Genomic DNA, 27,380 nt, shown 5'->3' on the forward strand with positions numbered 1-27,380 from the left:
GTGATATCAAGCCTGACAACATTCTCCTCGATCGCGGAGGACATGTCAAACTCACAGATTTTGGCCTGTCAACGGGCTTCCACAGGCTTCATGATAATAACTATTATCAGCAGCTGTTGCAAGCCGATCAAACAGGCCTCGCGACCGTAACTCGGTTGCGCTTGACCAAATCAACCTGACAGTCAGCAATCGATCCCAGATCAACGACTGGAGACGATCTCGAAGACTTATGGCGTACTCGACCGTCGGAACTCCTGACTACATTGCTCCTGAGATTTTCACTGGCCACAGAATACACATTCGACTGTGATTGGTGGTCACTCGGCACGATCATGTTCGAGTGTCTGGTGGGCTGGCCTCCTTTCTGCGCTGAAGACAGCCATGACACCTACCGCAAGATTGTCAACTGGAGACAAACTCTGTACTTTCCAGATGATATCACACTGGGTACCGATGCGGAGCATCTTATCCGAAGGTAAGCAATCGTCTCGAGGGTCAAGGGGAACGCAGGTTGCTAACAGAAAGCAGCATGGTCTGTAACACAGAGAACCGTCTCGGCCGTGGCGGTGCCCACGAAATCAAGGGTCATGCTTTCTTCCGCGGTGTTGAGTTTGATAGCCTGCGCCGTATCCGCGCACCCTTCGAGCCTCGCTTGACCTCCAACATCGACACGACTTATTTCCCTACTGATGAAATTGACCAGACCGATAACGCCACTGTCCTCAAGGCACAGGCTATCCAGCAAGGCCACAAGGTTGAGGAGTCTCCAGAGATGAGCTTGCCATTCATCGGCTACACATTCAAGCGATTTGATAACAACTTCCGATAAATGGGTTGAGGTGGCATGGCTTGCGGCATGGTCTCTCCACGAAGCGAACCCAGTTCTGTGAACGGGCGCTGTCGATGGAAAAAGGGGCGGCAACCCGGATGAGTACAACGAGTCCTTCAAGCAGTTATTCATGACATGATAGACGAAGCGAATACTGTGCGAGGCTTGCCCTTTTGTTGAGCCTTTTGGCTGTTTCGATGCATGTTTTTGATGATACTATGGTAGCAGGTCTGGTTCAGATGGAGGGGCATACAAAGTCGGTCAGGACGTTTGCTGTCTGCAATTTGCATCGCATTATACAGGACATGTAACAAAACACGAGGTTTCCAGACACTGCTGTACAAGTCAATAATAATATACTGAAGCAAGACATATGGAGATGTACCGTGATAGTGCATGTATCTGAACTGTGTTGTTTGAGACATGCCATTTGAAATACAGTCTATCATTAAGTATCTTGAAGTCTAATTGAACTGCTGTGCCGTGATCACAGGAGATTGGGTGATAAGTATACATGAAACTTGGCAACCCATACACAGCAACAAGGCTCTACTGGCGTTTATTTCGAGACTTGGATACCATGGACAGAATTATTGCAAAAAAAAAAAAAAAAAAAAAAAAAGAACACCGTAACGCCGTCCCATGACCCGGATATCCTTTTCTTTACTCCCAAGATGCAAATAACCATGACCACCAGAGGGTAAATAAATGGGCCATTACCTCCTTGCCGTCAAACCAGGAGCCGCGTTGAAACGTTCCTCACGCTCAGTCATAAACATGACCTGAATCCAATACTCCTTGGCATCCGGATCCCAAAAGGCAAACTGCTTGTCCTCGCGCTTGTCAAGCTCACGGGCAGGAATTTTGAAGCCAACTGTCTCGTAAGGTTCGGCGGCGACGAGTAGGTATTGGAAGTTCTTGTCGGGCTCCTCAACGTGCTGAGTGAAGGCGTTCATGACCTGCCACTTGGGAGATGTTTCGGGGGTCGCATCGGGATATTGGAGCTGGAAGAGCAGACCCTGCTGACGAGAGACAGGGTCGCGGATCTTGGTGATCTTGTATCCTGGGCGTCCGATCTTTACGACGTTGCGACGCTGCGCGAAGCCTGCACCTGTGACTCCAATGGGGAGACCAGTAGCTGGGTCAACGGCGCCTTGACGACCTTCTTTTTGCTCACGAGCAGCGCGACGGGCGAGGTTGGTCTGATGTTTCTTGCCCTGCGTATGAGCGAGGTAGGAGCCATCATTCTGATGAACCGTGAGACAAAGACGGCACTCGAACGAGCCGACGTGATTCTTGAAGAAGTAGGGGTCCTTGTCGAGGTCGATGGTCTCGAGAGCGAGCTTGCGAAGACGTTCGCGACGATCGGCGTTGGTGGCGGATTGAGAAGCGACGCCTCCACCGCCGAATTTCGAGCCGGCGCGGTTTTGGAAATCCATCGTCGAGGTTTTGTAATATGAGGAGTTGTGATGGAGATGAACGGTTGATTGGCGCAAGGGTCAGAAAGAAAGAAAAGCGCGATTGAAGGTGGAAGTATGGAGTTGTACTGAGAACTAGGTACCTTAAGATACCTAAAGAACTATGTGGAGACCAAGGCAAGGGTGACTGGCCAATCAGACACTGAACATGCACTTGAACAACTTATATCGACCATGTCTAACATCTGACAAATAAGACGGAGATATTTATTAACCTGTATAGTGTTTCGAATAAAGGTCTAATAATACGACTTGCAGTTAGATTTTAACCATTTTCGCACGCTTAGAAACCCATGCCTCAACACAACTGACAAACCTGTCAAACTCGTCCGTGGGAGTGTCGAGCACCAAAGCCATGAATCCTCTGCGTACGACCCAGAAACCCTCCTCCATCATCTCAAGCCAAAAAAGGTCCCTCAAGGAATCGAGTTCTTCGACTTCACCAGATCTTTCGATCACACGAGAACCATCCTTGGGAAAATGGACCCCCATGATAGTGCCGATACCAGTAAAGAGCACTCTTGTATCCTTTGTTACTACATTGAGCCGCTCCCTGAGCTCATCTCCAGATCTGGTGAATTGAGCTGCAACCTCAGGCGTGTAGATCTTTGTTAGGCCAGCGTAGCCAGCGTGTGTCACCAGAGTGTTGTTGTTAAAAGTGCCTGAATGCGAGAGAGCAGCGGGAAGCCGTGGATCAAAAGCAGCCATGATATCTGCTCTACCGCCGAAAGCACCAAAAGCTAGGCCTCCACCGAGATACTTTCCAAAGGTCTTGAGGTCTGGTTTGAGTCCCCTCATTTCGGAGATGCCCCCTCCTGAGAGACGGGAGGTCATGACTTCGTCGATGATGAACAAGACGCCGGCCTGAAACTGTGAGTATACAAGATGGAGTAGACAGAGCACGTAGACTTACATTTCCAGCAATCTCTTGTATGCCCTGAAGAAATTCAGGGTGTCCGGGAATGCCACCTCCAGAGCCTTGCATCCCTTCCACCAACACTGCAGCAATACCCTCACTCTCAATAGCAGCACGAGCGCTATCAAGATCGTTGTATCTGGCCACGACCCAATCATCCAGGTCGACATTATTGGCCTCTGGTTTCCCTCCCTTGAATCCTATCACAGCACCATGATAGCCCCCACTGAAAGTGACGACTTTTCTTTTCTTGGTGAAAGCCCTGGCAGCTGCTAGAGCGTGGATGTTGGCTTCAGTACCAGAGTTACAGAAGCGTACATGTTCCAGATTGAAGCGACTGCAGACTTCACGAGCGAATATCTGCTCTTGAGCTGTATTGCCACCAACATTCATGCCTACATTGTCAAGCACATCTCGAATAGCCGAGATAATGACAGGGTTGGAATGCCCATAGAGAGCAGCTGTGAACTCGCCGGTGAAATCTGTATAACTATATGATCTGTAAGCAGAGTTTTTGGTTGTAATAGCTTACAGGACTTACGTATGTCCATCCTCAGAAGTAATTTGATGGCCTTTGCCAGACTTGATCACCACAGGGAATGGACTAGCGTGCAGAACAGTCCTCGTGTTCCCGCCAGGCATTGATTTGAGAGCTTCATCGTGAAGAGCCTTGGATCGAGGATTGCGATCAATGTATCGAGTCGTGGCGGCCTCGAGTTCCGCCTGAATTTGCTGGATGAGTTCTGAAGACATGGCTACCTGTGGTGTTGACTTGGCGTTTAGTGTAAGTGTGTGCTGGCATCCAAGAGGAAAGGCAATGAATTATATATGTTGTTTCAGAATTAGTTTCAGTTGATCGATTTTACAACGATACAGATTCTTTCGCATTTCGGGAACAAGTGATAGTCATGGCATGTTGATATGTACCTAGTATGTTGTGGTGGTTTTCGGGTCTACCTTGGTATGTTATCGGGTTTCGGGTCTGGCGTGGGCATAGTTTCCACCGACTTGTTCACAACGATCCAAGTTAAGGAACTGCCAGAGTGACCATACAATCAACGGGTTGATGGGCTTACGATTGATACTGAAAGTCCTTGTGTTAATTAAGCCCCTTAGATCATGCTTTACAATCACTTGAACTAGGATATTCCCAACACAGACACGTATCAGTAGATATGGGAACTCGAAGAGTCTCAAACTAGACAAGACCTCAAACAGCATGGAATTGAAACTGAATTGAAATATTTGACTTGTGACCTTATGATACATTTCATCGTTATCTGGAAATACCTTAGTAAGTCAACTCATCAATCTCAGGTTCCCTTTAGGTTGATTCACCAGCAAAGATACGTACCTTCTGAAGTGGGGGAAGAAAAGCGGTCTGAAAAATAAAGCGGCAGAATTTGATATCCCACTTAATTTTTCAAACTTTTGGCCGAGACTATGCAGTGAAGACGAGAACTAGACAAGACAAGCCGATCACAGTAAAATCAAGTCAAGGATTTCACAATGGCCGGTTCAATTACCAAACCCAAGAGTAGGTCGAATCAACATAAACCCACTCGAAAATAGAGTCTCCAATACTAATTTGATTGTCCAGAGCCCAAGTCTAAGCGAACTCCCGTTCGTCTTCGCCACAAGATCGAAAAGGCTTCCGCCGCAAAGCAAAAGAAGGAGCGCAAGTTGGCAAAGAAGAACCCGGAATGGCGATCAAAGTTAAAGAAGGACCCCGGCATCCCCAACCTGTTCCCCTACAAGGAGAAGCTGCTCCAGGAGATCGAAGAGAACCGTCTAAAGAAGGCCGAGGAGGCGCAAAGAAGAAAGGAGCTGGCCAAGGCTGCAAAGACGGGCGCCAAGGACGAGGCGGCCATGACCGATGTCCAGGTCGACGTTGGCGACGAGATGGAGGAGGACGGCATGGACGAGGATATCGACGAGTCAAACCCCATGGCTGCGCTTATCGCGAGCGCCCGCGCTGCTGCTGCTACCTATGATCGACAACTCGCTGACGACGATGATATGGACGAGGACGACGATAGCGACGGCTCCGACAACGACCGTGGCCCTGAGATGTCCATTGGTCAGGCCTCATCAAGAAAGACCTACGACAGAGTCTTCAAGCAGGTCGTTGAGCAGGCCGATGTTGTTCTTTATGTCCTCGATGCTCGCGATCCCGAGGGCACCCGCTCTCGCGAGGTTGAGCGCCAGATTATGGCTGCCGCATCTGGCGGCAAGCGACTGATCCTTGTCATTAACAAGGTTGATCTCATCCCTCCCAAGGTTCTACGAGACTGGCTTATCTACCTGCGACGATACTTCCCTACTCTGCCTCTCCGAGCCTCTGGCGCTGCTCCCAACGCCCACACCTTTAACCACCGCGACCTGACCGTCCAGAGCACCTCTGCCACGCTCTTCAAGGCCCTCAAGAGCTTTGCCGCCAGCCGACAACTCAAGCGCGCCGTCTCTGTTGGTGTTATCGGTTATCCTAACGTCGGCAAGAGCTCTGTTATCAACGCTCTTCTTTCAAGGATGAGCGGTAAGGGTGGCAGCTCTTCCAAGGCTTGCCCTGCTGGTGCCGAGGCTGGTGTTACCACAAGTATTCGCTCTGTCAAGATCGACAGCAAGCTTACTCTTCTCGACTCCCCCGGTGTTGTTTTCCCTTCATCGTCTTCCACCCAATCTGCTGGTCTCGTTTCTCTCAAGAACGCCACTGAGGCACATGCTCACTTGGTTCTCCTCAACGCTGTCCCCCCCAAGCAGATCGCCGATCCTATGCCCGCCGTAACTCTTCTCCTGAAGCGTCTGTCAGCTTCTCCCGATCTTATGCAGAAGCTCACAAGCGTCTACGATATTCCTGCCCTCCTCCCTGATCGTGCCGATGGTGATATCACCACCGACTTCCTCGTTCAAGTCGCCCGCAAGAGAGGCCGTCTTGGTCGTGGCGGTATTCCTAACCTCTCTGCTGCTGCTATGACAGTCGTCACTGACTGGCGAGACGGCCGCATCCAGGGATGGGTTGAGCCTCCTGTTCTAGCTGTCGAGTCGACAACTACCGCCTCCAAGTCGGCCATCAAGAACGCTGGCGAGGACGAGGTTGCTGCTGACCAGAAGCAGATCGTGACCGAATGGGCTGCCGAGTTCAAGCTCGAGGGCCTATGGGGTGACGATGAGGGCAGTGCCGAAGCCGCCGATGCAATGGAGCAGTAAAGAAAAGTGTTTCAGCGGTTTTGTTCAGCAAAATGACGGAAGGGTTAACATGAGTTCTTCACTGGAAAGTTTGGCGTTTCAAGGATCTGGTAGAACGGTTTATATCCGTGCATATACATTCGTAAAAAAACAATTTGTCTTCCCAAAACTCCTACATGGTTTACCAAGTGACTCGTAGATTATGCATGATGCCGTGTACCTCCCAACACAACCCAGCTTTTGTTCGTCTATATCTATGCTTCGATCAATTCCATCTTGACACCGCGTTTGCCTGTCATTTCATCCTTCTCGTCACGGACTCTAACCCTGACTTTTTGGAAGAGCTCTACCTTGATCTCGCGGCTTCCCTTGGTTGTAAGCGTGTATGTCTCTGCGTCATACTCAGCCTCGGGCTCAGGCTCTGCAAGGTCTCGAAGGCGGATCAGGCCCTCTGTACCAAATCGTGGAACAAGAACGACGAAGCCGTTGCTGAAAATCTTCATCACGAACGCGTCTTCCTCAGCAACCTTGCCCTTCAGGGCTTGGCCGACATAGTAGGCGATGCTGGCACGACCAGCCATCTGAGCATTGCGGTGGCGCACGTTGATGTTCTTACAGACAGCCTCAAGGCGACCCCGGCTGCGGACGTTGGGGTGTATGGCCTCATAGTCGATGGCAGCAGCGAGCTGTCTGTGGGCAAGAAGATCGGCGTAACGTCTAATGGGAGAGGTGAAATGAGTGTAGATCTCTGAAGCAAGACCGTAATGGCGGAATTCAGGATAGGCTTGTGTTCCAGAGCAGAAATACTCTGCACTCATCATGCAGCGAGTAGCCATGATACGCACAAGGGTGTTGAAGAATGGCTCCTTGGGGTCCACGCACTGATCCAGAGAATCGGCAAGGGCCTTGCTGGAGTCGGTCCGCAACTCCATGCCACGCTTGGTGCGGAGTTGGTTTGATAGTTCGTCAAAGTTTGTCTTTGGGGGAGCCGCGTGACGTCGGAGAATGGCGGTTTGAGGAAATGCTTCATAGATCTTGGCTGCAACGCTAACGTTGGCAAACAACATGAACTCTTCGACGAGAGAGTTTGTATCGAGAAGCTGCTTTGTCTTGACATCAATAGGGTCAGACGTCTCAGATTCAGTTTGCACCTTGACTTCTGGGGAAGAGAGGCTCAGGGCACCAGCATCCATTCGCTTCTTCTTTAATTTCTTGGACAACATGAGAAGCATGCGCATTCCCTTGGTAAGATCGTCTTGCTGAGACTCATCGTCAATTCGCAACTGGGCCTGTTCGTAGCTGAACGCTTCTCGAGATTTGATGACAGACTTGGTGAAGCGAACGTTGACGATGTCAGCATTGTCGTTCAGCTCCCAGAGCACCGAGAATGCAAATCGCTCGACGTAAGGCTTGAGCGAGCAAAGATCCGTACCGAGAAGAGGAGGCAGCATATCGATACGCTTGTCGACGAGATAGACTGTGGTACCCCGGATACTGGCTTCAGTATCCATGGCGTTGGCAGGCTTGACAAAGTTGGACACGTCGGCGATGTGAACACCAACTTCATAGTTCCCATTAGGGAGCTGTTTGGCATGGAGAGCATCATCGATATCCTGGCACCCAACAGGGTCAATACTGCAGATGAGAAGACCTCGGAGATCCTCTCTCTGCCTCCAGCCAGGATCTTCCATGCTCGTCGGCACTCTCCAGTCGTGTCCCTCTCTGGGAAGGCAGTCCAATACGGTCTTGGGAAAAGGCCGATATTGAACATCCCACTCCAGCAACAGAGCTTCAGTCTCGGCCGACTTGGTCTCCAGCTCACCCAAAGATCGCACAAAATGTCCGACAGGATGTCTTGAGTCACGCTCCCAGGCATCAATAGTTACCAACAGGCGCTTGCCAAGAAGGTCAGCAACCTGTCGTGTACGAAGGCGGATTTTGGGAATCTTCTTGTCCATTGGGATGAGGAAAACGCTATCCTGCTTGCGACCTTGGCTGGAACCCTTACTGGCTGACGATGGGTCGATATGACCAACATACTGACGCCAATTACGCTTGATAACACCCACAACCTTGGCCGTAGGCTGTGGCTTGCTCTCCGATGCACTCTTCTGAGTCTTCCTGACCTGCTCTTGCAAGGCCTTTCGCTCCTTTTCAGATACGAGATCCTGGCTCTCTTCCACATCTGCATTCTCGTTCTTGGTGATGGCGTCCTCCTCAATGATCTTTGTCGAAGGTTCTTTCCACTGATCTTGGGGAAGAACTTCAACAACCACAACATCACCATCAACGGCTCGGTTGATGTTTTCGCGACCCAATACGAGAAGAGGTTTGGGGAACGCCGGTACTTTGATTGAACCCTCGAGGTAGTTATATGGCGACACGTTGAAGATTCCTTGATGCATCAACCCAGCCTTGACTCCGGTCATCATCCTTGATAGAGTAAAGTATTCAGGGTACAGCATCTGACCCTGCTTCTTAAAAGACTCTTGGTTTTGAGCTTCTGCGACCATATCAAGTAGTCTCTCGCCATCTTCGAGGCCGCTCACATAGTCCCGGAGAGAAGATGCGTGAAGCCCCTCTTCTTTGGCCTTGCGAAGGTTCTCTCGATCATCGCTAAGCATCACTACTGCTGGCAGCTTTTTCGCCTTTGTCCTGGCAAGATGCTCGCCGTACCACTTGACGGCTAACCGCACAGCTCTGTCATTCCTGTCGTTCACAGTCTCATTTGCCTGACGGTGGACGAATGTCTCGAGCCTAAAGTCGTTAAAAAAGACGTAAAATCTCTTATCCTCGCTCTTTGTGAGCCCCACTAGACGGTTGTAGAGTGGTAATGACCGATTTCGCAGCTCCTCCAGTACTGTTTGCAGGATGATAACATCGTAGAAAGCTGAGCTCTGCTCGAAAAGGTCCATTGCGTTGAGCAACGCGTTAGTATCAGGCACCAGGTAATGGCCCTGGGGGAAAGTCTCGGTGCCTGCTGGCTTGTCCGAGAGCACAAAAGGCTGAGCTGCAATACTCATTAATAGACTGAACGAGTCAGGCGAAAGAAACAGTCTCACCTTGCTGAGCGGCATTTCTAGGGGCATCCTGAAGACAAGCTTTGCAGAGCTTGGAAGAGCAGGGGATGTCAGTTCGTAAGTAGACTTCTCTCACGATTTTCTGCACCTTGCCACTCCGGGTTGATCGCACGTAGACCTTGCTCGAGATGTTTGAGGCCAGAGAATCTGTCTCGGTAGATCTTTTCAAGCTCGCCATCTTTGACAGGCTGCTTTTCTCGCGACGTGGTAAAGTTCAGAGCAGATAATAATGATGAAAAGACTGTTGATCGCAAAGCGTTCGAGTAGGCGATAGTGGGGCGCTTATCGATAAGTCAGCAATTGTTCATGTTCTTCGAGGTCCTGCGAACGAGCAAGAATCTTGATAGTAGTTTTGAGGGCTATTACCTCCTGAAGAGAGAGAACAAAGGAATAGCGAGTCTCTCTCTGTATGGGCTGTAAAGCAGCTGATAATTCCCATTACTTCTTTCCCTTTCTTGGAAATCTATGTTTAGCAGATCCTTATCACATGACGATAAAGTCACGTGCTCTGAACTTCACTTCACTTCACCTTCCTCTCAGATCTTCTATCTACAGGACAAAATTCGATGCCCTGAGCACCAGGAGCTTGAAATTGAAACAACAACAGATTATGTTTAAGCTATTAGAGAGAACATGCGTTGTCCCGGAAGCATGCTGCCAAGCTCTTGCTGCGTTCTCCATCTGCTAAATACACATGACTTACACATCCGATCCGACAGTCGCATGCTATTCTAATGCACAGAATCCTCAGCATCTCTCCATATCGTCGAATATCTGACTGGAACTCCTTTTCATCAATGGAGAAAAGAGGAATCATTGGACCTTGCCTTAGTTGCACTCAGAGCCGCCAGTCCAGAGCCTGCGAGGTCTAGTCAACGAGACCGCAAATTAGATGATAGCTTTCAACATCTTGTATGAACCAATCATAAAAGCCTTATTGCGGTCATGTGGCAAAGGGACAGATTCACAGTCTCAAATTCATACACAAGGTTGTGTTATCCTACCCGCCCTCTAGGTTGCGCTAAGTTCATCTTCTCCAACACGGGCTCAGAGACGTGTCTTTCCTCAAAGCCCGTTACATGATAAGGCGTGATACACAGTATTAACTGTCTAGCAGAGTCTCGGTAGGTGGGACACTGTTAGCAGCTACGAGCACTGCATCTGGCCAAGTCCTACTATCACCATGGAGATGAGCCAGGAAGCGTTTTGCTGTTACAAGGAAAAGTTTGGCCATGAAGTGCTATAATACCTTAGGGGGTCTGTTTATCACTGTGTGCGGTGTCAAGGCTCGCACTTTTTACCCTCTCACGAACGTCGGATCCCGAGTCGTATTAGCAAGAGCTTACCAGGAAGATGGCCAAATGCTCACCCGGCTCGAAAATATACAGCTTCTATATCCTAGGGGTCTCACCAACACCTAAGAAGTTTGGAAAATACCCTCGGATTAGTTTTGTAGTCCGACATACGCTATGCCGTGAAGGTCACAATGCATGCGCTTCAGGGTTTGAGCATACTGCAAAGCAGAAGAAACCACCAGCCTCATTCTCAGACCTAGTACCTTAAAGAAAGCAGTCCTTTCGGCGCTTCTGTCTCCTGTACATCTATCGAGTTCAATCTCACAGTTCAATACTGGGAGGATTCTCCGCTGATAATGCACCGGCTGCTTCGGGGGCCAGAGCCGACAGATTTGCCTGATGTGACTTGAAATCAATGTTACAATGATGGACAGATTTGACAGTCAGCCTCAATATGCAGATAGCGTCCTGAACCAATGGCAATCCTGCTATGCGCTGTCATGAGAAGCATTGATACGGAAAGGGATCGACTTGGTAAAGTCTCTTCAGGCTCCGAGGGTTCACAAGGATACCGCAGGGCAGTAGAACTTCCCGATAGATGTGCTTCCCTTGTCCTCATTTTATTCTTCCCGCAGGCCTCGGGCATTGAGTCACACATGATCATGTTGAGTTGGCTTCTGCCCGATCATTGGCCCTGGCCATCTGCAATATCATTCAAACATCCTATCTACAATATACAATAAAACTTGACGAGCACAAAACTATTGCTCGGTTCGTTCCAACCTCTACTCCACTATTTCGCCCGATGGAGGCAAGTTACTGTGTTTGCAAGGTATACTGTGGCTGGCGATATGAAGCCTTTGCGAAGGATGAGAGGGATATCACAACGATAGTGGCAAATTCTAATATTAGCGAAGTTGTCGAGAACGATAGCCCACAGGGCAACAGTGACCATTGGGGCTTACTGGAGTCGCGACATTGCTGTCATCAATATCCCTGTAGCCTATTGCTATGACTGAGGCTGCGATTGTTGATATCGTATCAAAATTTCAAACATATATTGGCAAACCAAGCAACTCACCGGTAGTGCTTTCACAGCATTCAAGAATGGGATGGGCATTTATGACAACATATTGATATGACCGTTCTTCACCTTCAGTCTGCCTGACGGGGACAGATGCAACCAACCGAAGTATTTCTGCCAACTGCAGGGCTTTGGTTGTTGCATATTGATGGGTCTTGTCAGACCCGAAGGCTATTCGGATCTATTGTCAGTCCTTTCAGATATTTGTGAATTACTCGATTCTTCAACCAGTTTACACGAGCGTTGTGTTTAGCATTTCCAGGCGTGGCTGCGGCCGGTGAGCAGAACCCTAGGACAGCGCGTCGATCCATGTGATGGGCGAAGGGGTAGCAGCAGGCTGCTGTATTAGGAAATGCATGACGCCGGGTACTGTTAGGCCCGGGGGTTTGCTCGAGTCTGAGAATGCGGCGCGCGTCAGAGAAGAGCTCACGGGGTCGCGTTTAGCGTGCAATAAGAGCTCGTAAGAAACAAGAGGATGTATGTCCCGAAGAGACTTTGCATTCGAGCATGAGCAGAATATAATCTCCTCCTGGTTGCGAAGGGCTCAACGTCAATACATGGTGGGCAACTTATACAAAGCATGTCGCTTTGCTTTCATGCCACATGTATCTCAAGAGCATGGCGCGCGTCGTAGAAAAGGAAGCCCACAGCACACCCGTTGAACGTTTCGATGGTAAGGACTTACCTGGTGAACAGGAACTATCGTTCTGCCACTGGATGGAATCAGGCATCGGTAGTAACGAATGGGAAATGATTCAAATCGGATTGCTGCACTTTGAACCATCTGAAGGACAAGCATATCATTAAAATGAACAGGGGCCTGGGTGTGAGGCTATTGGAATGAGGGCCGAGACAAACGCCTCTTGTTGGTAGCCAAGAATCGGCCGCACGGACTGATGTGATTGGTGTCGTACTCGCAAGTCAGCCAGAAGACGAAGTTTCCAGCTGGTCAGGCGTCACAAGACAGAGAGCCGAGGGCAGATTAGCAAGGATGATACATCAGCATGATGCAATGCGGACCCGGATTTATGGAGAAGGCTGTTGACTCAGGTATTGTTAGCGGGCTAAAGAGACAATGGCGACTCAGTTATTCAAAGAATAGAGAAACCGCGCAAGGTGAAGGAGATGGCAGCCAGCCAAACAAAACGGGAGGTTAAATTATACCTTGGGGACGCGAGACCAGGATCTGGAGAGGGGAAACTCAGCCACTTGACGGTGATTTTCCACAAGAGATTAAGCCGAGGCGAAGAGACTGGGGATCCGGCGCCGGCAAGGTTTCACGTGCGGGCCGGCCGGGAAAGCAACCTCATACGACGTTTGCCAGTGATCTACAAGCGAGATTTTTTACGTTACGGTTTAAGGCAGGTACTGAAGTTGAAGGTCCATGGTTAGGGCGCCTTTGGCTTGATGTGTTTGGGCACATCTCAACGACGGCTGAGTGATGGGCGAACCATGACGACGCAACAGAGACTAATTAAATTTCGCTAGAGATTCGTGCCACAGTATGAAAAAAGCATGAGGATGAGGCTCAAAGATACCAACGGCTGAACGGTTTCATAGATGGCAGGTTGTTGGAGCATGGAATAAAAGCCGCGGCGGGCCAAGTCAAACATAGGCGAGGTGGATCAGTTTGGTGATCGATATCGGTAGCCCCCGCTCATCAATAATGAATGGGAACTGTGGCTTGTTAGTTCGCAGGCGTGCAGCCCGTCTGTGGATATGAGCTGAGCATCACGAGGGAACGCGGGGCACAGATGTCTCTCCCATTCCCAGAAGGTGAAGGGCCATGCTTCTCGCGTATCTCGTCTACGACCTTAGGTCAATCCATGGGCCATGGCGGAGACAGCAGCCTCTGGGGTCCAGGTTGGGGTCACGGTGGATGGAAGATCCTGGATCTGTAGAAGCTTTAGGAGCACTCGCATTGCTAACATAGGTAGCGGGTCCCCCTGTTTGGTACTATGCAGAGATGCAGCCTCTCGCTAGCCATGGCATTTCTCCATGATCGTACAATGTCCATGGAGGGAGGAGAGCCACATAGCGGGAACTGTGTGCGTGCGGGGACGGATGGATGGTGAACGAGGATCGTGGGTTGGGCTGGGCTGGTTAGGCTGGGCTGGGCTCATGAATTGGTGTGGTCTGGGGTCTTGGGGCGATCGTTCCCGCACCTCCCTCCCTCTGGCATAGTTTCCCGGGGCTCCATCTGACTGCTAACTATCCGGACCTAGGAATGCATTTCTTAGCAGTCTGCTGGGTGGTGAGTTCTTATAGTATCTTAAACACATTTACGAACTCTTGGAACGCTCTGCAGAGCGCCTTATCAAGCAGAGGAGGTTACATCAGAGGCATGACAGGGACAAGGGAGTTGAGTGGACAACAGTGGAACGGATCATGATTCTGGGGTCGCGATTGATCGACTCGGTTGGCGTTCCAGACACCTGGAGCCTTTTGCAACGGTACGTTGGAGACTTGCAACGTTATTGCATAGAGGTGGGTTCCATCTAAATGGCTGACTGAGAATTGGTGTCTTGATCACTTCACGGTGTTTTTTCAATCCTTGCTGGAGCTTTTCGAGGTGTGTAAGGAACCTCGACTCGTTTGATTCATTATGAAATACCGTCGAGGGAGATCGTGTTCCGGATCTTGAGTGCACTATTACATCATCAGGCATCACTCGACGGGCTATTACTGAACTTGCTCAGGTTCCTCCAATGCTGTGCAGCTTTCGCGAATTTATCGTTGAGTTACTGTCAAGCTGGGCCGTATTCTTGACCAGCTGTCGAGGAACAGAGTGCAAGGCTATAGTGTTCTAACGATGAGCGAACGAGGGATGCAACATGAGTGCGACTTTATGACGTCCCTTCGTTTCTCAAGAAGGCTGGAAGGAACAAGATTCACGTCTCGAATGACGAGAATGAAGGCGGCAGTTAGCCTAATGGATTTTTCTTACATGATGCTAAGGCGAGACCATCTCGCGGAAGAGATGCGATGTGGGTCAAACAAGGTAATAAATGCACACGATATGAGACAAGATATCACGGGCCAAAAAGGTGAGACACAGGAAGCAAGACGACATCAAAGTCTTTCTCATCCTGTTTCGACTGGCACCTCGGTGAGCATGTTGATACCGTGTTAAGCCCAGACTGACCGAACTATGGTTCACGACGCAGCTGGTCGGGTGCTGCAATGCTTCAAGATCCTGAATAGGGCTCCCCATGTTGTTTGTCTGGCACCGCAAGAATTTCTGTGCAGATACAACAACTGGGAGCTCACCTAAGCAAATCGCATATACGGGTATGGAAAGAGAGTTATTATTAACTGTTCGATGAGAAATCAAAATGTTGATCAACGTCTGCGGCGCAGCAACGCAACAACGTTTCATGTCGTTGAAGGCAGAACTGCTAGCCATGTAATGGCATCTGCATGCAGTTAGCATCGTGACGGCGCACACAGGACAAGCGACAGGCAGACATTGGAGGCTAGGGAGACAAAGGGCGCTTGCGTGCATGGAGCATGGAGCATGGAGTGAGCGGCATACCCACACACCCGTCACAGGGAATGGGACCACACAGCGCACGGTGCGACAATCAGACCCAGTATAGCGGATCAGAGGCTGGCGAGGATCTCCATATCCATATCCAACCGTCAATCTCGAGACTCGAGTCTTCTGAGACCAACTAACTTAGTACTGAGCAAACTGATGGATCACTGATGCTATGCCGAAGTCTTCGACCAACTATTATCTTGGCCAGGAGAACGAAGCTAATCAGTTTGATTTACCTCTGTGCAGGCTTGGGTTAATGTCAGAAAAACACACAGACATGCGGATATTTGGCCTTATCCCATTCGAGAGTCTAGGTCCATCTCAAAGCTAGGAACCTGCCTAGTGCATGGATCTGTCACAAAGGAATATGCCAAAAGACCGCAACGCGGCTTTCATTGTCAGGTGCAGAATCAAGTCCTGGCCCGGGGATTTTGAGGAAACAATAACCTATGATAGAGGAAGCATTTGCCGGCTGAAGCAGATCAAAGCATCAAAACTTCATCAATATCAAGCTGCATATGTAGGCATATCCAGCAGACACATTGACGCGTTACGAGATGCTGACAACCGATGACACCCAAGCCGTTTACTTGAGCCTACCAGAACCAGTAGGCTTCAGCCGTTACGGTGTATTCTGAATTGGGTTTTGCTTTCTATCTGCAAGCTCAATAGCAACCTTGCCCAGTGACATCTTGCTACTTGAGAGACTGGCCAGGGAGGCGCTGGGCTATAGCCGAAGCTGAGCTAAAGGTCCCAATGATGCTGATGCTGATGACGCGGGGAAACTGATGTACGTGACTGTGCTAGGAAGTTGAACAGTCTCAGTTTGGTTATCCTGTCAAGCCTGCTCACCATCGACAGTTTCTTATCTCGGAAACACACCTCTTGATATTGCGCTGCTTCTCCCGCCAGAACCGTCTACACCGCATTCTGTCACATCTTTCGACGATAGTTTCTTTCACCATAATCATTATCTTTGCTGCTCAAAGCTCGACTCCGCCTCCGCCTGGTCGTCTCCTCATCCTCTTCCTCACTGTGTCTTGTCTTACTCTTATACATACACACCATTTCCTAACCATAGCCAACCAGGGCTTTTGTTCCCCTGCTCGCTGACCCTTGTTCTTGTCCATGCCTTGGCTTAGCTCCCCACTCACATCCCCTCCTCCCCCAGGCTTGCGCCATCTCAACCAACCATTCTTCGTCATCCGTCTCCCTCGATCGCGCCGTCTTTCCAACGGTAAACCCTTTTGCCCTCCACTCCATCATCTTTGATATCCCAGCAGCCATCTTTGTCCCACTCCCTCTTCGTCGTCCTCCTCCTCCCTCCATCATCCTCCAGTGCTGGTCTGTACCGGAGACGGATGCCATCCGCACCTACAATAAACCATCCATCTGTCTGTTCATCTGTCTATCAAACAATCAACTCGCCCAGACTGGCAATACGGTGATTAAACATCGTCGGCACCATCACCATCTTATCGACCTTTTGTCGCTACACGGCCAACTGCCTCGTTTCACTCTGCCTTATACAGCATTCCCCTCATCATATCACCCATCACCACCTCTTACGGCATTCTGAAGCACCCGGGAGTGAAGTCCCCTCCCCTCGAGTTGTTCATCCTTAACTTGAATTTGAATCTCAAGGAGCACAGCTCACGCGCGCAACACGCGCAACTTGTACAGCGTCGACAGAGCGCAGCAAGTTGAACTTTGACTGTCCGCTATCAAACGTTTTTATCACTCCAGTCGCGATATGTCATATCATTGATTGCGAATCTTGTTTCTGCCTTTGTCGCATTATTAACGCTTCTTACCTAACACGCGCCAGTCGTCTATTTATTCATTCATTCATTCATTCATTCATTCTCTTTGGAAAGCGCACGCATTTCAAAGCGCAGCGATCACATCGCATCGCATCGCATTGACACTGGATTTGAACCACACTCGACTCGGGGTCGATATTTGATACAACCCATGCGCTAGACGATCTCCGCTTTGAACGCTTCAGACTCGTTTCTTCTCCACATCCACGCGCGCCTCCTCTGTCGCATTATCTCATACTACCTTACGCTACCTACGCTACAGTATCACTGGCGCGCAATCACCCGTGTTAGAGACCCTAATTAAGAGTCACTCACCGTTGCTTACACCCCCCGCTGCGCCGCCGCCTCCTGCTCCTCCACTTCCTCCGGCTTGAGCCTCCAAGGATTTGGTTCTGGTTTTTGATTCTGATTCTGACTCTTGGGTCTTGGTCTTGATATCCCCGGTCCTTTTTTTTGTGGATTCTTTCTACTGGAGCCATTTCAGGGTTTATTGATTGGTCCCTTCCTGCTCGGGCATGCTCCTGCCTCCCAAGAGTGGTTTTTCTTACCTTAGCTTCCTGGTCTCAAATCGCCACTGCCTTTACTGCAAGTGCGACTGATTCCCAGATTTCACTGCAGCTGCTACCTTAGCTGCTCGCACTACTACTGCACCTTCCCTCCCACCCCATTAAGATTCAGCGCGCAGTCCCGTCCCCCTCCTCCACCTGCCACCATCCCATCGTTCATCAACCCATTGCCATCCATCCATCCATCCACCATCGGCTTTCCGCCATCACACACGCACGCACACACGCATACACCCGCTCCATCGCATCGTCCAACCATCCTGTTGACAATCTATCAATCACTTTGTTTGACGCGCATCTTGGAATCTTCAGAGCTCTGTTGATATTCTTGTTACGCGATCGTCCGTTGGTTTTACTTGCGCGCCATACACTGGCTGATCTGATCATTGAGATTCATTCGTGAGCCTCTTTGACGTCGTTGTCGCATTTGTCGCACAACGCGATTCCGCGTCTATATTTCATATCACTCTATCACCAGACAAAGGTAAATCCAGCCCAAGTTTCGATTCTGCGTTTATCTTCCCCTTCTTGCTTTCTACGTCTTGTTTCGTCTCCTTCTGTCTTGTTTGTCTTTTTTTGCTTCTTCACACACCTGTCCCGCTGCTGCCGCGGCCAGCGTCTGGATTACTACGATCTTGTCTCGGTTTGGCTCAACTTCCGGCTGGAGTCTATGCCCCGGCCTGCGCTTGACTCTCCCTTCCGAGCCAAGGTCTGGCTGGCCAAATCGCACATCACAAGGCCAGGCAGGTTTTCCACTTTAAGCTCGCCATATATCTACAATTCGCCATTCACGCTCAACGACGCGCCTCCTTCTGGCTGCCAACCACGTGCGACTGGCGTTGCCTCCTTTCTGTATCTTCTCCAACCCGTCAACTCGTCAGTCCAAACATCTCTGGACACGTCGCCATCGCTTTCCCGTGGTCGCAACTTCACCCATCCCCCGCTGGCTCGGTAGCTCTGTGATGTACTCCGCTCAGCAAACCAGCGCTGATAATGCGACAATCAATCCAGCTGCGCTCAGCTCACCTGGTAAGTTTAATAACTCTATTTCTTTCTTTTCGTAATCGCATGGCCTCCACAAACCTTCCTCCACTCTTATATCATGCCATACATACATACAAGTGATAATATCACTTGCGCTCAAACTCCATGATGAATCCATTTGCCCCGCACTACAACTTTCGTGCCCTGCGACAGGGTATTCAATCGTGAAATAGGTTGCGCCACCCGTCACCACCGTCCGTTAATTCAATTCAAGGTTCAACATGCTAATCAGCCTTCTCTAGTCATAGGTCTGACGCAACAACCCCAGCGCACACTCAAGCGCAGTCATTCTCCTGGAGTTTACGACGCGCCGCAGCTTGGCGATGACGGTATGTCGGCGATTAGTACTCCGCCGCTACTTTACTCACTTCGGCACCCGACTGCCTTGCGCCAGACACGGCGATCAATTACGATTTCTTTTTTAAACTGTTATTATTGTTCATATGCTTTACGTCGTATTTCGTTGCAGTACTTGCGGGCTCAAAAATGCAACTGGTGAGAGAACGTGCTGACCAATCTTGCAACCTGCAGGTGATACGAAACCACTTCGAAAGAAGGCAAGACCGATGAATAAACGATCAACAGGGAGCATTTCCGAGGCTCCCGGGCAGGCCGCAGGCTCGACCCTTCCTCAGACTATTCCTCCACCGCAGACTCCCCAGTCTCAAGGCTCAGCGCTGCCACAAACGAGCCCCGCCTACACGCCGCAGACACAGATGCCCCCAAAGACCACTCCGACAAAGTCAACACTGAAGGCTCTGCCCACTGTGCGAGACCACACGACCGACCAGCTCAACCCGACTGGAGATGAGTATATACCCCGCGAAATCGATGAGTTCGGAGAGAAGAAAGTCCAGCTCAACGGCACGCTCAACGGAGGACGTGAATACAAGTGCCGAACATTCTTGGTCCCTAACCGCGGGGATAAATTGTTCATGTTGGCTACCGAATGTGCTAGGGTTTTGGGCTACCGTGATTCGTACCTCTTATTCAACAAGAACAGGTCTCTGTACAAGATTATCGCAAGCCAGGCCGAAAAGGATGATTTGGTTGGGCAAGAAATCCTTCCCTTCTCGTATCGCTCCAGGCAGATTGCCATCGTCACCGCCAGGTCCATGTTTCGACAGTTTGGAAGCCGTGTGATTGTCAATGGTCGCAGAGTTCGCGATGACTATTGGGAAACCAAGGCCCGGAAACAGGGATTCACTGAGGCTGACCTTGCCGGTGAGAAGCGCCCCGGTGCTACGAAGGCAAGAGAGGCGGCCGAGGCCCAGCAGAACAACGTCTTGTTAGCTGGTCCCCATCCAGAGATTGTGTATAGCAACAACCCAGGACCGTTCCCCGGCCCCCCGCAGCCGCACCTCGTTCAACCAGGTATGATCGGACCACCACCTGGAACCACGACAAGAATGCCCGGATTGACACTAGGATCAGACCTAAGCGACTCCCGGCCGCGCGATTATTCAGGAATTCTCAAAGGCGGACCTCGTCAGGAGATCACCGGCCCTGCTTACCAAGACCAGACCCGTCCTTCGCCCCTCGGGGAGCTCAACGCCCAGGCCCATCATGCCGCAGATTTCAACAGGTCAGTTAATCAGCAGCGGGATATGCGCAACGAATATCTCCAAGGCGTTTGGCGACGCCCACATGAGCAGCCCCCCTCCAATCTGACCCAGCAGCCTGTGGCCTCGGCCGACAGTTCCAACACGGCGACCAGCAGGCCTTCACACTCACCTCACACTACGGCTACGGCCATGTCGCAGCAGCCTGGACTGGTTTCCACTCAGAGCCCTCAAATGATGATGACCACTGCGCCCTACTCCCAGTCAATCAGCGCGCAGAGCAGTCTCAGTCAAGCACCCATGAGAGGTATGGCTCAATCACCCACGCAATCGATCAGACCAACACTTCCCGGTACAGGGGGCTCCATGTCTCAGGGAACACCTGGTTACAACTACCAATCGGGTCAAATGTGGCCGCAGACTCCGCAGGCGCCCCAGCATAGCTACGGCAGCTACACTGCTCAGTCCCAAGCACCTCACCCGTCGCAGTCACCTTCGCATCTCCGTCAAGGGAGCTCGGGCCAGATGCAAAGTATGCAGTTCCCCGGCATGGCTGGTATGCAGTATGGTGCGGGTCAGAGCATGTATCCTGCAGATCAAACGCCTCGCCAATACATGCCTCAAGGTGGCGCTGGTGGACCATCAGTCTCCCAAGGCTGGTCCGGTCAGCATTCACCTGCCCAGCAGTGGTGGACTCCAGGGCAGCAGCCTCAATAAGTTTGTGAACACCAGCTGGTGATGCGAAATGATGGAATGATATAGCCCACGATCTCACTTGCTTCCGTTGAGAAATCCAATCTGATAGTGTGGTTGTTTGTGTTTTTTCTTCCACTTGCCCTTTTTATTTCTTTTATTTCTTTCTTGACCTATCTTGTGTTTACATACTTGAGCCAGAAGACGACTATCTTCTTGGTCTGATTTCCTCCCTCCTGAGTCTCCAGGTATGCAGATAAGTGGAGGGGCTATGTGCATCTCGAGGGGCCTTCTGGCTTGAAGAATTGCTAATAGTATTTGGACTGGCTGGGATAGAGGAGTCGGACAGGACAGGGACACATGATTGTTGGTTTTTTATGTTTTCTTCTACTCGTGGGTTTTTGATATGAGGTAGTAAGTCTGGTTAGGTACATTCACGGCGGCAACATACCCTGCTGTTGTTTTTTGTTGTTATATGTTTACCAGGCCATTCTGTTGGATGCAGGCATGTGGGTTTACTCTGATATTATTTGGGCAGATTATTGGTTTGGTTTGATTTGGTTGTTCTGGTGGTACTACGGATGAGTTTTCCACTGCGACTCGCCTGTGCGTCGTCGCAGGGTACTGTTTGTGTTGGCGAGGCATACATCTATTAGGCTTTCATTTTGATACCACGTCACTCTTCGATTCGTCCTTTTTAAACATTTCTTCTTCCTGGGGTACAACGTACCAGTCGTGAAGCGTGTGTATGCATGTACGACATGTGAGTGTCGCTCGAGAGGGGTGTGATACCGACTGGATGACATACTGGGGATTGGATTGTTGATTCACATTTGATATTTCATGTCTATAGTCTTACCTTGACTACTTTGCGGCTTTGCTTGCTGCGGAAATAATGATGATGCTTGATGAGACGTTTAAGGTCTTGATTAATCTTGTTGCTTTGTGATGTTCTTTGCATCGTGGGCTGAGGCTCGTGTCAGTCAGTATCGAAGCTGTGCAACAAACCCGGACTCGACGTGCTGTTCGTGTCTGTTTATGTGATATACAAGCCACGACAGCATGTTTTGACCCGGCCCAGCGAATCGGGCAGCCTGGGATGTTGTCGTCCAATGTTTAGGTCCTATGTACTACATTTGAAGTGACAGCACGGTAACACCCGCCCGGATGTTTCCGCCGGGACAGTATTCGCAACGGGGCTTATCTTGTGAGAGGGCAAGGAATGTGGAGTGTCTGGAGAGTGTTGACAAGGTGCGTAGTACGACAGTTGAGATTTAGGTTTTAACTGTACAGCAGACTACAGTAGGATTTGTCATACCTACCCAGCCGTGTAGGTACAAGGGAGGCAACTGAAGGAAAGTAAACTAGAATAGCGTGTCAATAAATTGTGTGACAGTGGCACTATGAACACCAGAGTCGTTCATCCAACCCCTAGGCCGAATGGCTAGCTACATTTTTCTAATCACTCTCATCCCCATCCAATGCCTCGTCTCTCTCCTCTTTCCCTTCCTTGAGCTCAAGGGCATCCTGGGTATCATCGCCGCTAGCTTCTGCCTCCTCCTCGTCTTCTTCTTCGACTTCGTCGTCCTCTGAATCTTCGGGGATCTCAACCTCATCCTCCGTCACGGCATCCTCCTCCGCCTCTGCGTTTCCAGGCTCTACACGAGGGCGCTTAGTTAGAGGGCCTGTTGAGACAGCTGTCGTGTCTGCGTCGGTCTCCATGTTGGAGGTGTCTGGCATGTCAGTGTCTGGCCCGTCTGACTTTTTGGCGCGGACTTTTTGACGGTAGGATGTGCGCTTTTCAGTCTGGATAGCGTTGAACTCTGTGTAGGGTATTAGCAGTCTTGTCATACGATCTGTCCCATAACGAAAGACATGGCAGGGCATATAAAAAGACATACTGGCAAATTCAGCTTCAAGAGGTTCTTTAAGAAACGCAAACTCGGTCTCCTCAAGGGCCTTGAAGACATCTGCAGGGGAGATTGTCTTTTTGCCTGCATTTACTGTGTTTTCATTGGCGCTAATTCGCAATTAGTGATTTTCTCTTGGGGGAGAAGAAGATTTTACGCACTGAGACGCTAGGTAGTTGATAAACACTGTGGTGCTCTGGCTTAGAGCCATGATGGCATTGGCCTGGATCTGTGTGTTGGGGGGTAGAACACCCTTGGACAGACGGGTTATTATAGACTTTGGAAGGGTCAAGTCCTATTGTTTGAATTAGTCAGTAAGTCTTGGGTTCTGAGCGTCCCTTATTGATAGGTTTGGACACTCAATGATTGAGAGGTGGGTGGGTTGCTGTTCTTGAACCTACCTCGATGGTGATGTGCTCCTTATGCTCTTTATCCTTGTCCTTGTCCTTGTCCTTCTTGTCTCCATTCTGGGTCATAGAAGAATCCGCTTCAGCTTCCGTAGCAGCAGTCTCACTGGCAGCTGGGGGTGCTGGTGCTGGTGCTGGTGCAGGTACTTGTGTGGCCATGGAATCGTTGTCATGTGTCGGAGCGGGTGCTGGACTTTGCTCCGAGGGTGACACATCATCCATCGGGACAAATCGTGCAGTTGAAGTGTCGCTTTTTCGCGAGCTAGACTTGCGAGGTGGCATTGTGAATGGTGGTGAGAATAGTATGTTGATGCTGGGAACAGATGCTTTAGCTGTGGCTGTGTAGATCTTGCTACCTATACAGCTGAGATGAGGCAAATGAATACTTTGATCGAACAGCAATGTTATCTCCTTATTGTATTTGATGAGTATCAGAGAGGGCACCTCTGATATGGCGACCACTTGGTCACTCTCTTCTCAACCCCTTTCTGGTGATGATCTCAAGTCGGATATTGGAGAGCAAGGGATTTCGAGATTAGTATTGGTCCCTATTTTGTTGGTCGAGATTCATTTACGCAGTAAGAACTCAATCTCGATGCTTGCGGACGCTGTAGATTCTGACCAAGATAATTCGTTGTTGGCTTGAAATTTAGTGAGAACGCAAGTGAACTTGGACTGAGGTTGAGTGCAAGTTTAGTGAACGCGGCAAATGGGATCGAGACGGGATGTGGCTGGACGCGATGCCCCGCTGTGAGTGGCTAGGGACGCGTTAAGTGGTTTCTCAGTGGAACAAGGCTACCTCGGGAACAGAGTGCGATTATACAAAGCAAAGTCAAAGGCATATCAATTAAACTTCATAAAGACGTTTTAGAACGTGACTGGTACAAGGTTAACTATGTCGATCTAAAGTTTAATCTTGTTCATCTTAATTGCGTCAGTGATACTACTTCGTCTAATCAGTCCGATGCGTCCAAGATTAAAGCAAGGGTTTAGGAGAAGCATGGAGGGAGGGCTTGTTGTCAATCTGTTTGAATTGGAGTGCATATCTATATATATAGCTTTCGTATAGGTGTTTGGCACATGACTGATAGTGTGCCAAGGACGCATTTGTCTGTCCAGCTCCTTATCTTAATAGGAGAACTCTCGTCGCCAGGCTCGAGTCAGCCGTGGATATCATCTGCATCGCATGAAACGGACCGTCTCGTATCCGTTCATATCACTTGCTCGCTTGGTCATGATAACATAAAAAGAAAAAAATAAAGGAAAGTCTGGGGTATATCCGTCATTAAAATGCACACAAATTCCTCCGTGTTCCAGCACCGGGCATAGACGCCAGCGCATAAAACCATGGTCCCCCCCGGCATCCAAATGCCAAGGGTAAAATGAGGCGGACTCAACCGGTCTCATAGTTACTGCCTCTTCTAGGAGAGGAGTGAGAAGCGAAGATCGAAAATGACAGTGGGTTCTTGCGTATTCGTGAAGAGAATGTAAGTGGGTGTTTGAGGTCGAGGCTTGGGGTAGAGTTGCGTCGAGCGTCATAAAGCCGAATCTCTTGGTCATTAACGAGATGAAGCAATATCTTCAGGTTAATGCCGAGGGCCCATCACGATCGAATCGCCTCCGAGTGACAGCGGCAATGGAATGGCAATGTTTCTATGGACCGGATATAGTCCTTCTAGAAATGGGTCAAAAATGATCTCGGCCCCGCCAATTTTGACTGTGACTGGGGTGTTGATGGGGTTTGACGGGGGTTGAAACAAGCCGTCACGGAAACCGTTTCTTGATACGGCTCGTGATGGTAATCAACGATACAAGGGTATGCATGTCGTATTGTGTTGTGTTGTATTGGTTCTCAGTGACAGTATCGTCAGATTCTTCTGGCTCAGCCGATGGCCCTGCCAATCTCTGATTTGCGGATCAAAGGTCGCGGTGAGAGACCTCCCAGGAAGACTCGTCGTCGAATGAGAGTCGGTTCATGTTCGACATGGAATGCATTCGCTGGTGCTGTCGTCGAATATCCAATGACCGATTTGCTCTGGGTAGGTATTCGCTGGAACTGCGAGTGCCGAAGAAAGCATCGGGATAGTGACCGTGCCAGGGATCACGGGGCGACACTGCGCTCATGGTGCTGCTGCGACTGCTGCGAGTTCGACTGTGGCGAGCAGAGGGAGGAAGCTTGGCTAATCGTGAAGGCTGACGCTTCACAGGTGGGATGAAGGCATCTTCACCCTGGACAGCCTCATCAGTCAGACCGGGGCGAGAATTGGGAGCACGGGCAACGACTGGGGTTGAAGGGGTATCGATGCTGCGCTTGTGGTGAAGTGAGCGTGGTGAAAGTTCCTCAGAGACTCGGGGATGAGGACGATCGTAGACGATAACACTCGGAGGTTTGCGTATGGAACTAAACGATGTGCTCTTCTGTCTCTGGTGCTGGAGTTGCCGCTCTAGATCATTGGCTTCGTTGTTTGCAGCCTCGATGATGCGTGCCTTTTCTTGGTTCCTGTCCTTCTTCCACGACTCAATTTCCTCGTCGCCGATGGGAGTGATGCCTCTGTTCATAAAGAGAAATCGACGTTGACGGCTGCGGCGGTAGAGGAAACATCCGACTGCGGTGATGGCGGTGACGGGAACCACGGTCGCGAGGACAATGATGAGAGCTTGGAGGCGTGAGTCCTTCATGGCTATATCTCCATTCTGTGTCTGTATGTGAAGACGTCAGAGGGAGGTGAAGTGAGGCTGACAAGTATCAGTAAAATCACACCAATGTTGTCCAAAGGTGTGGTGGAAGGAGAAAAGGTGAGCGAATATTGAGCTTGGAAGATATACGCTTCCGAGCTGAAGCCAACTGGGAGACGGTTAGTTATTGTACTAGATCATTTGTATAAAAGCTGGATGAGATATGAGATGATGGATGGTGTCCATGCATATCAATGCACCGATCACTATATATCATCCATGTAACAGACATAGCACACTCATATATTTAAATGGGCAATGTTAACTAACAATCATCAAGCGACTGCTCGGGATTGAGCTTCGGTGATAATCGGATCCAGTGGAATTGAATTCACTCGGTTCGATTAAACTCGATTCGACAGTCGGTATAAGTCAACCTCAAGGTATCGACGTTGGGTGGGACGTCGGTAGAGATGAGGTGAGATGAGAGGAGATGAGAGGAGTATAGGTGAAGGTATATCGACCAGGAACTCAAAGGCCCTGTATATGGCACAGGCAGGACGAAGGTCAAGAGATCAGAATGTGAGTTGGGGGGCGGTTGAAGCTATATACAGACTGGGGGTTTCAAAGAGTGGGAAAGGGTGTGCAGACTACCTAAAGCAGTACGGTAGTAGTGGGAACATTGCAGGCCTAGGATTGTCATGGCCAGCGAGCATGCAACGCCAGATGTTAGTCTTTACTAAGAAAAATGTGCTGTACAGTATGTACCTAGCTAGTCAAGAATAAGAACAAGATATGAGAGACATGCGAGATGGTGAAAGACAGGAGGTGTGAAGCCTCACTCGAGTGGGTGTGGGCTATGGTGGATAGTGAGTGGATAGGGGGTGAGACTAGGCTCTGAGCTGCTGATACATGAAACCCTGGTCTACAAACCACCAAGGAGGTCTGGTCTGCCAAGTATTATCCGTACATTATTTACGATCAAGAGGTCGACTTCTAATTATTACAGCAGAGTTGCATTTCTTTTCGTTAACGTGCAGGGTTGAGAAATGCCCTGCATTGCATTGCATTGTTAAAGAGTCGCAAAGAGGCACAAGGCAGCACATTAAAGTGTCAATGTAGGGAGAAACAGGAAACAAGGCCACAGCCAATCTGAATCGCCCTCCAAGTTCGTGCCTGAACGAGTTGAAACTGTAATAATTCCCGCACAACCAATCCAGCTCGACTCGTGCCTTGCGTCGCACAATTCTTTTTGTCCCTCATGTGTCAGTTTATCACTGAAGACAAGTG

The 27,380-nt window shown here is 49.9% G+C and overlaps 9 protein-coding genes across 34 annotated transcripts; 3 read left to right on the forward strand and 6 right to left on the reverse strand.

The window, feature by feature from the left end:
* Positions 1-332: 332 nt before the first annotated feature.
* On the forward strand, positions 333-829 carry FOXG_00201 (protein-serine/threonine kinase; the record flags this gene model as incomplete). The annotated part of the gene is made up of 2 exons (XM_018376366.1): positions 333-475; positions 529-829. The coding sequence occupies 2 exons, from the start codon at positions 333-335 to the stop codon at positions 827-829; spliced, it is 444 nt and encodes a 147-aa protein (XP_018231921.1).
* FOXG_00202 (uncharacterized protein) lies at positions 781-2,363 on the reverse strand. Its single transcript, XM_018376367.1, has 2 exons — positions 1,215-2,363; positions 781-1,165 (listed from the first exon to the last, which is right to left on the reverse strand). Exon 1 carries the CDS (start codon positions 2,266-2,268, stop codon positions 1,546-1,548), a length of 723 nt encoding a protein of 240 aa, XP_018231922.1. The 5' UTR covers positions 2,269-2,363; the 3' UTR covers positions 781-1,165; positions 1,215-1,545.
* A 129-nt stretch (positions 2,364-2,492) lies between these two features.
* FOXG_00203 (glutamate-1-semialdehyde 2,1-aminomutase) lies at positions 2,493-4,352 on the reverse strand. The gene is made up of 3 exons (XM_018376368.1): positions 3,765-4,352; positions 3,221-3,713; positions 2,493-3,171 (listed from the first exon to the last, which is right to left on the reverse strand). The coding sequence occupies exons 1-3, from the start codon at positions 3,974-3,976 to the stop codon at positions 2,566-2,568; spliced, it is 1,311 nt and encodes a 436-aa protein (XP_018231923.1). The 5' UTR covers positions 3,977-4,352; the 3' UTR covers positions 2,493-2,565.
* A 306-nt stretch (positions 4,353-4,658) lies between these two features.
* On the forward strand, positions 4,659-8,208 carry FOXG_00204 (uncharacterized protein). The gene is made up of 2 exons (XM_018376369.1): positions 4,659-4,760; positions 4,824-8,208. Exons 1-2 carry the CDS (start codon positions 4,733-4,735, stop codon positions 6,428-6,430), a joined length of 1,635 nt encoding a protein of 544 aa, XP_018231924.1. The 5' UTR covers positions 4,659-4,732; the 3' UTR covers positions 6,431-8,208.
* FOXG_00205 (uncharacterized protein) lies at positions 4,824-9,919 on the reverse strand. Of its 3 annotated transcripts, XM_018376370.1 has the most exons (3): positions 9,856-9,919; positions 9,472-9,770; positions 4,824-9,419 (listed from the first exon to the last, which is right to left on the reverse strand). In XM_018376370.1, exons 2-3 carry the CDS (start codon positions 9,665-9,667, stop codon positions 6,664-6,666), a joined length of 2,952 nt encoding a protein of 983 aa, XP_018231925.1. In that variant the 5' UTR covers positions 9,668-9,770; positions 9,856-9,919; the 3' UTR covers positions 4,824-6,663. The 3 variants fall into 3 exon arrangements, with proteins under 3 accessions (XP_018231925.1, XP_018231926.1, XP_018231927.1); XM_018376371.1 differs by lacking the exon at positions 9,856-9,919 and having other exon boundaries at positions 9,472-9,807; XM_018376372.1 differs by lacking the exon at positions 9,856-9,919 and having other exon boundaries at positions 6,516-9,414; positions 9,472-9,804.
* Positions 9,920-16,222: 6,303 nt separating this feature from the next.
* Positions 16,223-22,030, forward strand: FOXG_00207 (uncharacterized protein). Of its 22 annotated transcripts, none has more exons than XM_018376375.1 (4): positions 16,272-18,827; positions 19,085-19,171; positions 19,374-20,216; positions 20,277-22,011. In XM_018376375.1, exons 1-4 carry the CDS (start codon positions 18,761-18,763, stop codon positions 21,119-21,121), a joined length of 1,842 nt encoding a protein of 613 aa, XP_018231929.1. In that variant the 5' UTR covers positions 16,272-18,760; the 3' UTR covers positions 21,122-22,011. The 22 variants fall into 22 exon arrangements, with proteins under 22 accessions (XP_018231945.1, XP_018231936.1, XP_018231929.1 ...); XM_018376382.1 differs by having other exon boundaries at positions 16,272-18,282; XM_018376380.1 differs by having other exon boundaries at positions 16,523-19,015.
* On the reverse strand, positions 16,611-17,711 carry FOXG_00206 (uncharacterized protein; the record flags this gene model as incomplete). The annotated part of the gene is made up of 4 exons (XM_018376373.1): positions 16,611-16,805; positions 17,067-17,130; positions 17,224-17,241; positions 17,548-17,711. 4 exons carry the CDS (start codon positions 17,709-17,711, stop codon positions 16,611-16,613), a joined length of 441 nt encoding a protein of 146 aa, XP_018231950.1.
* A 406-nt stretch (positions 22,031-22,436) lies between the features above and the next one.
* Positions 22,437-24,127, reverse strand: FOXG_00208 (uncharacterized protein). Of its 2 annotated transcripts, XM_018376397.1 has the most exons (4): positions 23,409-24,127; positions 23,169-23,302; positions 22,999-23,117; positions 22,437-22,920 (listed from the first exon to the last, which is right to left on the reverse strand). In XM_018376397.1, exons 1-4 carry the CDS (start codon positions 23,694-23,696, stop codon positions 22,556-22,558), a joined length of 906 nt encoding a protein of 301 aa, XP_018231952.1. In that variant the 5' UTR covers positions 23,697-24,127; the 3' UTR covers positions 22,437-22,555. The 2 variants fall into 2 exon arrangements, with proteins under 2 accessions (XP_018231952.1, XP_018231951.1); XM_018376396.1 differs by having other exon boundaries at positions 22,437-23,117; positions 23,409-24,106.
* Positions 24,128-24,240: 113 nt separating this feature from the next.
* On the reverse strand, positions 24,241-26,841 carry FOXG_00209 (uncharacterized protein). 2 transcript variants are annotated; one of them, XM_018376399.1, is made up of 3 exons: positions 26,421-26,841; positions 26,156-26,259; positions 24,241-26,071 (listed from the first exon to the last, which is right to left on the reverse strand). In XM_018376399.1, exon 3 carries the CDS (start codon positions 25,971-25,973, stop codon positions 25,332-25,334), a length of 642 nt encoding a protein of 213 aa, XP_018231954.1. In that variant the 5' UTR covers positions 25,974-26,071; positions 26,156-26,259; positions 26,421-26,841; the 3' UTR covers positions 24,241-25,331. The 2 variants fall into 2 exon arrangements, with proteins under 2 accessions (XP_018231954.1, XP_018231953.1); XM_018376398.1 differs by having other exon boundaries at positions 24,241-26,259.
* Between the last annotated feature and the right edge of the window lie 539 nt (positions 26,842-27,380).

Source organism: Fusarium oxysporum, chromosome 1 (assembly GCF_000149955.1).
Source record: "Fusarium oxysporum f. sp. lycopersici 4287 chromosome 1, whole genome shotgun sequence".
Lineage (NCBI taxonomy): Eukaryota > Fungi > Ascomycota > Sordariomycetes > Hypocreales > Nectriaceae > Fusarium > Fusarium oxysporum.

Coding starts and splice junctions, on each gene's coding strand:
- FOXG_00202 (XM_018376367.1), bottom strand. CDS start 2,268: ATGGATTTCCAAAACCGCGCCGGCTCGAAATTCGGCGGTGGAGGCGTC.
- FOXG_00203 (XM_018376368.1), bottom strand. CDS start 3,976: ATGTCTTCAGAACTCATCCAGCAAATTCAGGCGGAACTCGAGGCCGCC. Junction 3,714..3,764: donor ACTTCTGAGGATGGACATAC/GTAAGTCCTGTA, acceptor CAGATCATATAG/TTATACAGATTTCACCGGCG. Junction 3,172..3,220: donor TACAAGAGATTGCTGGAAAT/GTAAGTCTACGT, acceptor TCACAGTTTCAG/GCCGGCGTCTTGTTCATCAT.
- FOXG_00204 (XM_018376369.1), top strand. CDS start 4,733: ATGGCCGGTTCAATTACCAAACCCAAGA. Junction 4,761..4,823: donor TTCAATTACCAAACCCAAGA/GTAGGTCGAATC, acceptor TTGATTGTCCAG/AGCCCAAGTCTAAGCGAACT.
- FOXG_00205 (XM_018376370.1), bottom strand. CDS start 9,667: ATGGCGAGCTTGAAAAGATCTACCGAGACAGATTCTCTGGCCTCAAAC. Junction 9,420..9,471: donor TAGAAATGCCGCTCAGCAAG/GTGAGACTGTTT, acceptor TGAGTATTGCAG/CTCAGCCTTTTGTGCTCTCG.
- FOXG_00207 (XM_018376374.1), top strand. CDS start 18,761: ATGTACTCCGCTCAGCAAACCAGCGCTGATAATGCGACAATCAATCCA. Junction 18,828..19,084: donor AGCTGCGCTCAGCTCACCTG/GTAAGTTTAATA, acceptor AGCCTTCTCTAG/TCATAGGTCTGACGCAACAA. Junction 19,172..19,373: donor GCCGCAGCTTGGCGATGACG/GTATGTCGGCGA, acceptor TGCAACCTGCAG/GTGATACGAAACCACTTCGA.
- FOXG_00208 (XM_018376396.1), bottom strand. CDS start 23,696: ATGCCACCTCGCAAGTCTAGCTCGCGAAAAAGCGACACTTCAACTGCA. Junction 23,303..23,408: donor AGGAGCACATCACCATCGAG/GTAGGTTCAAGA, acceptor TTCAAACAATAG/GACTTGACCCTTCCAAAGTC. Junction 23,118..23,168: donor ATCAACTACCTAGCGTCTCA/GTGCGTAAAATC, acceptor ATTGCGAATTAG/CGCCAATGAAAACACAGTAA.
- FOXG_00209 (XM_018376398.1), bottom strand. CDS start 26,093: ATGAAGGACTCACGCCTCCAAGCTCTCATCATTGTCCTCGCGACCGTG.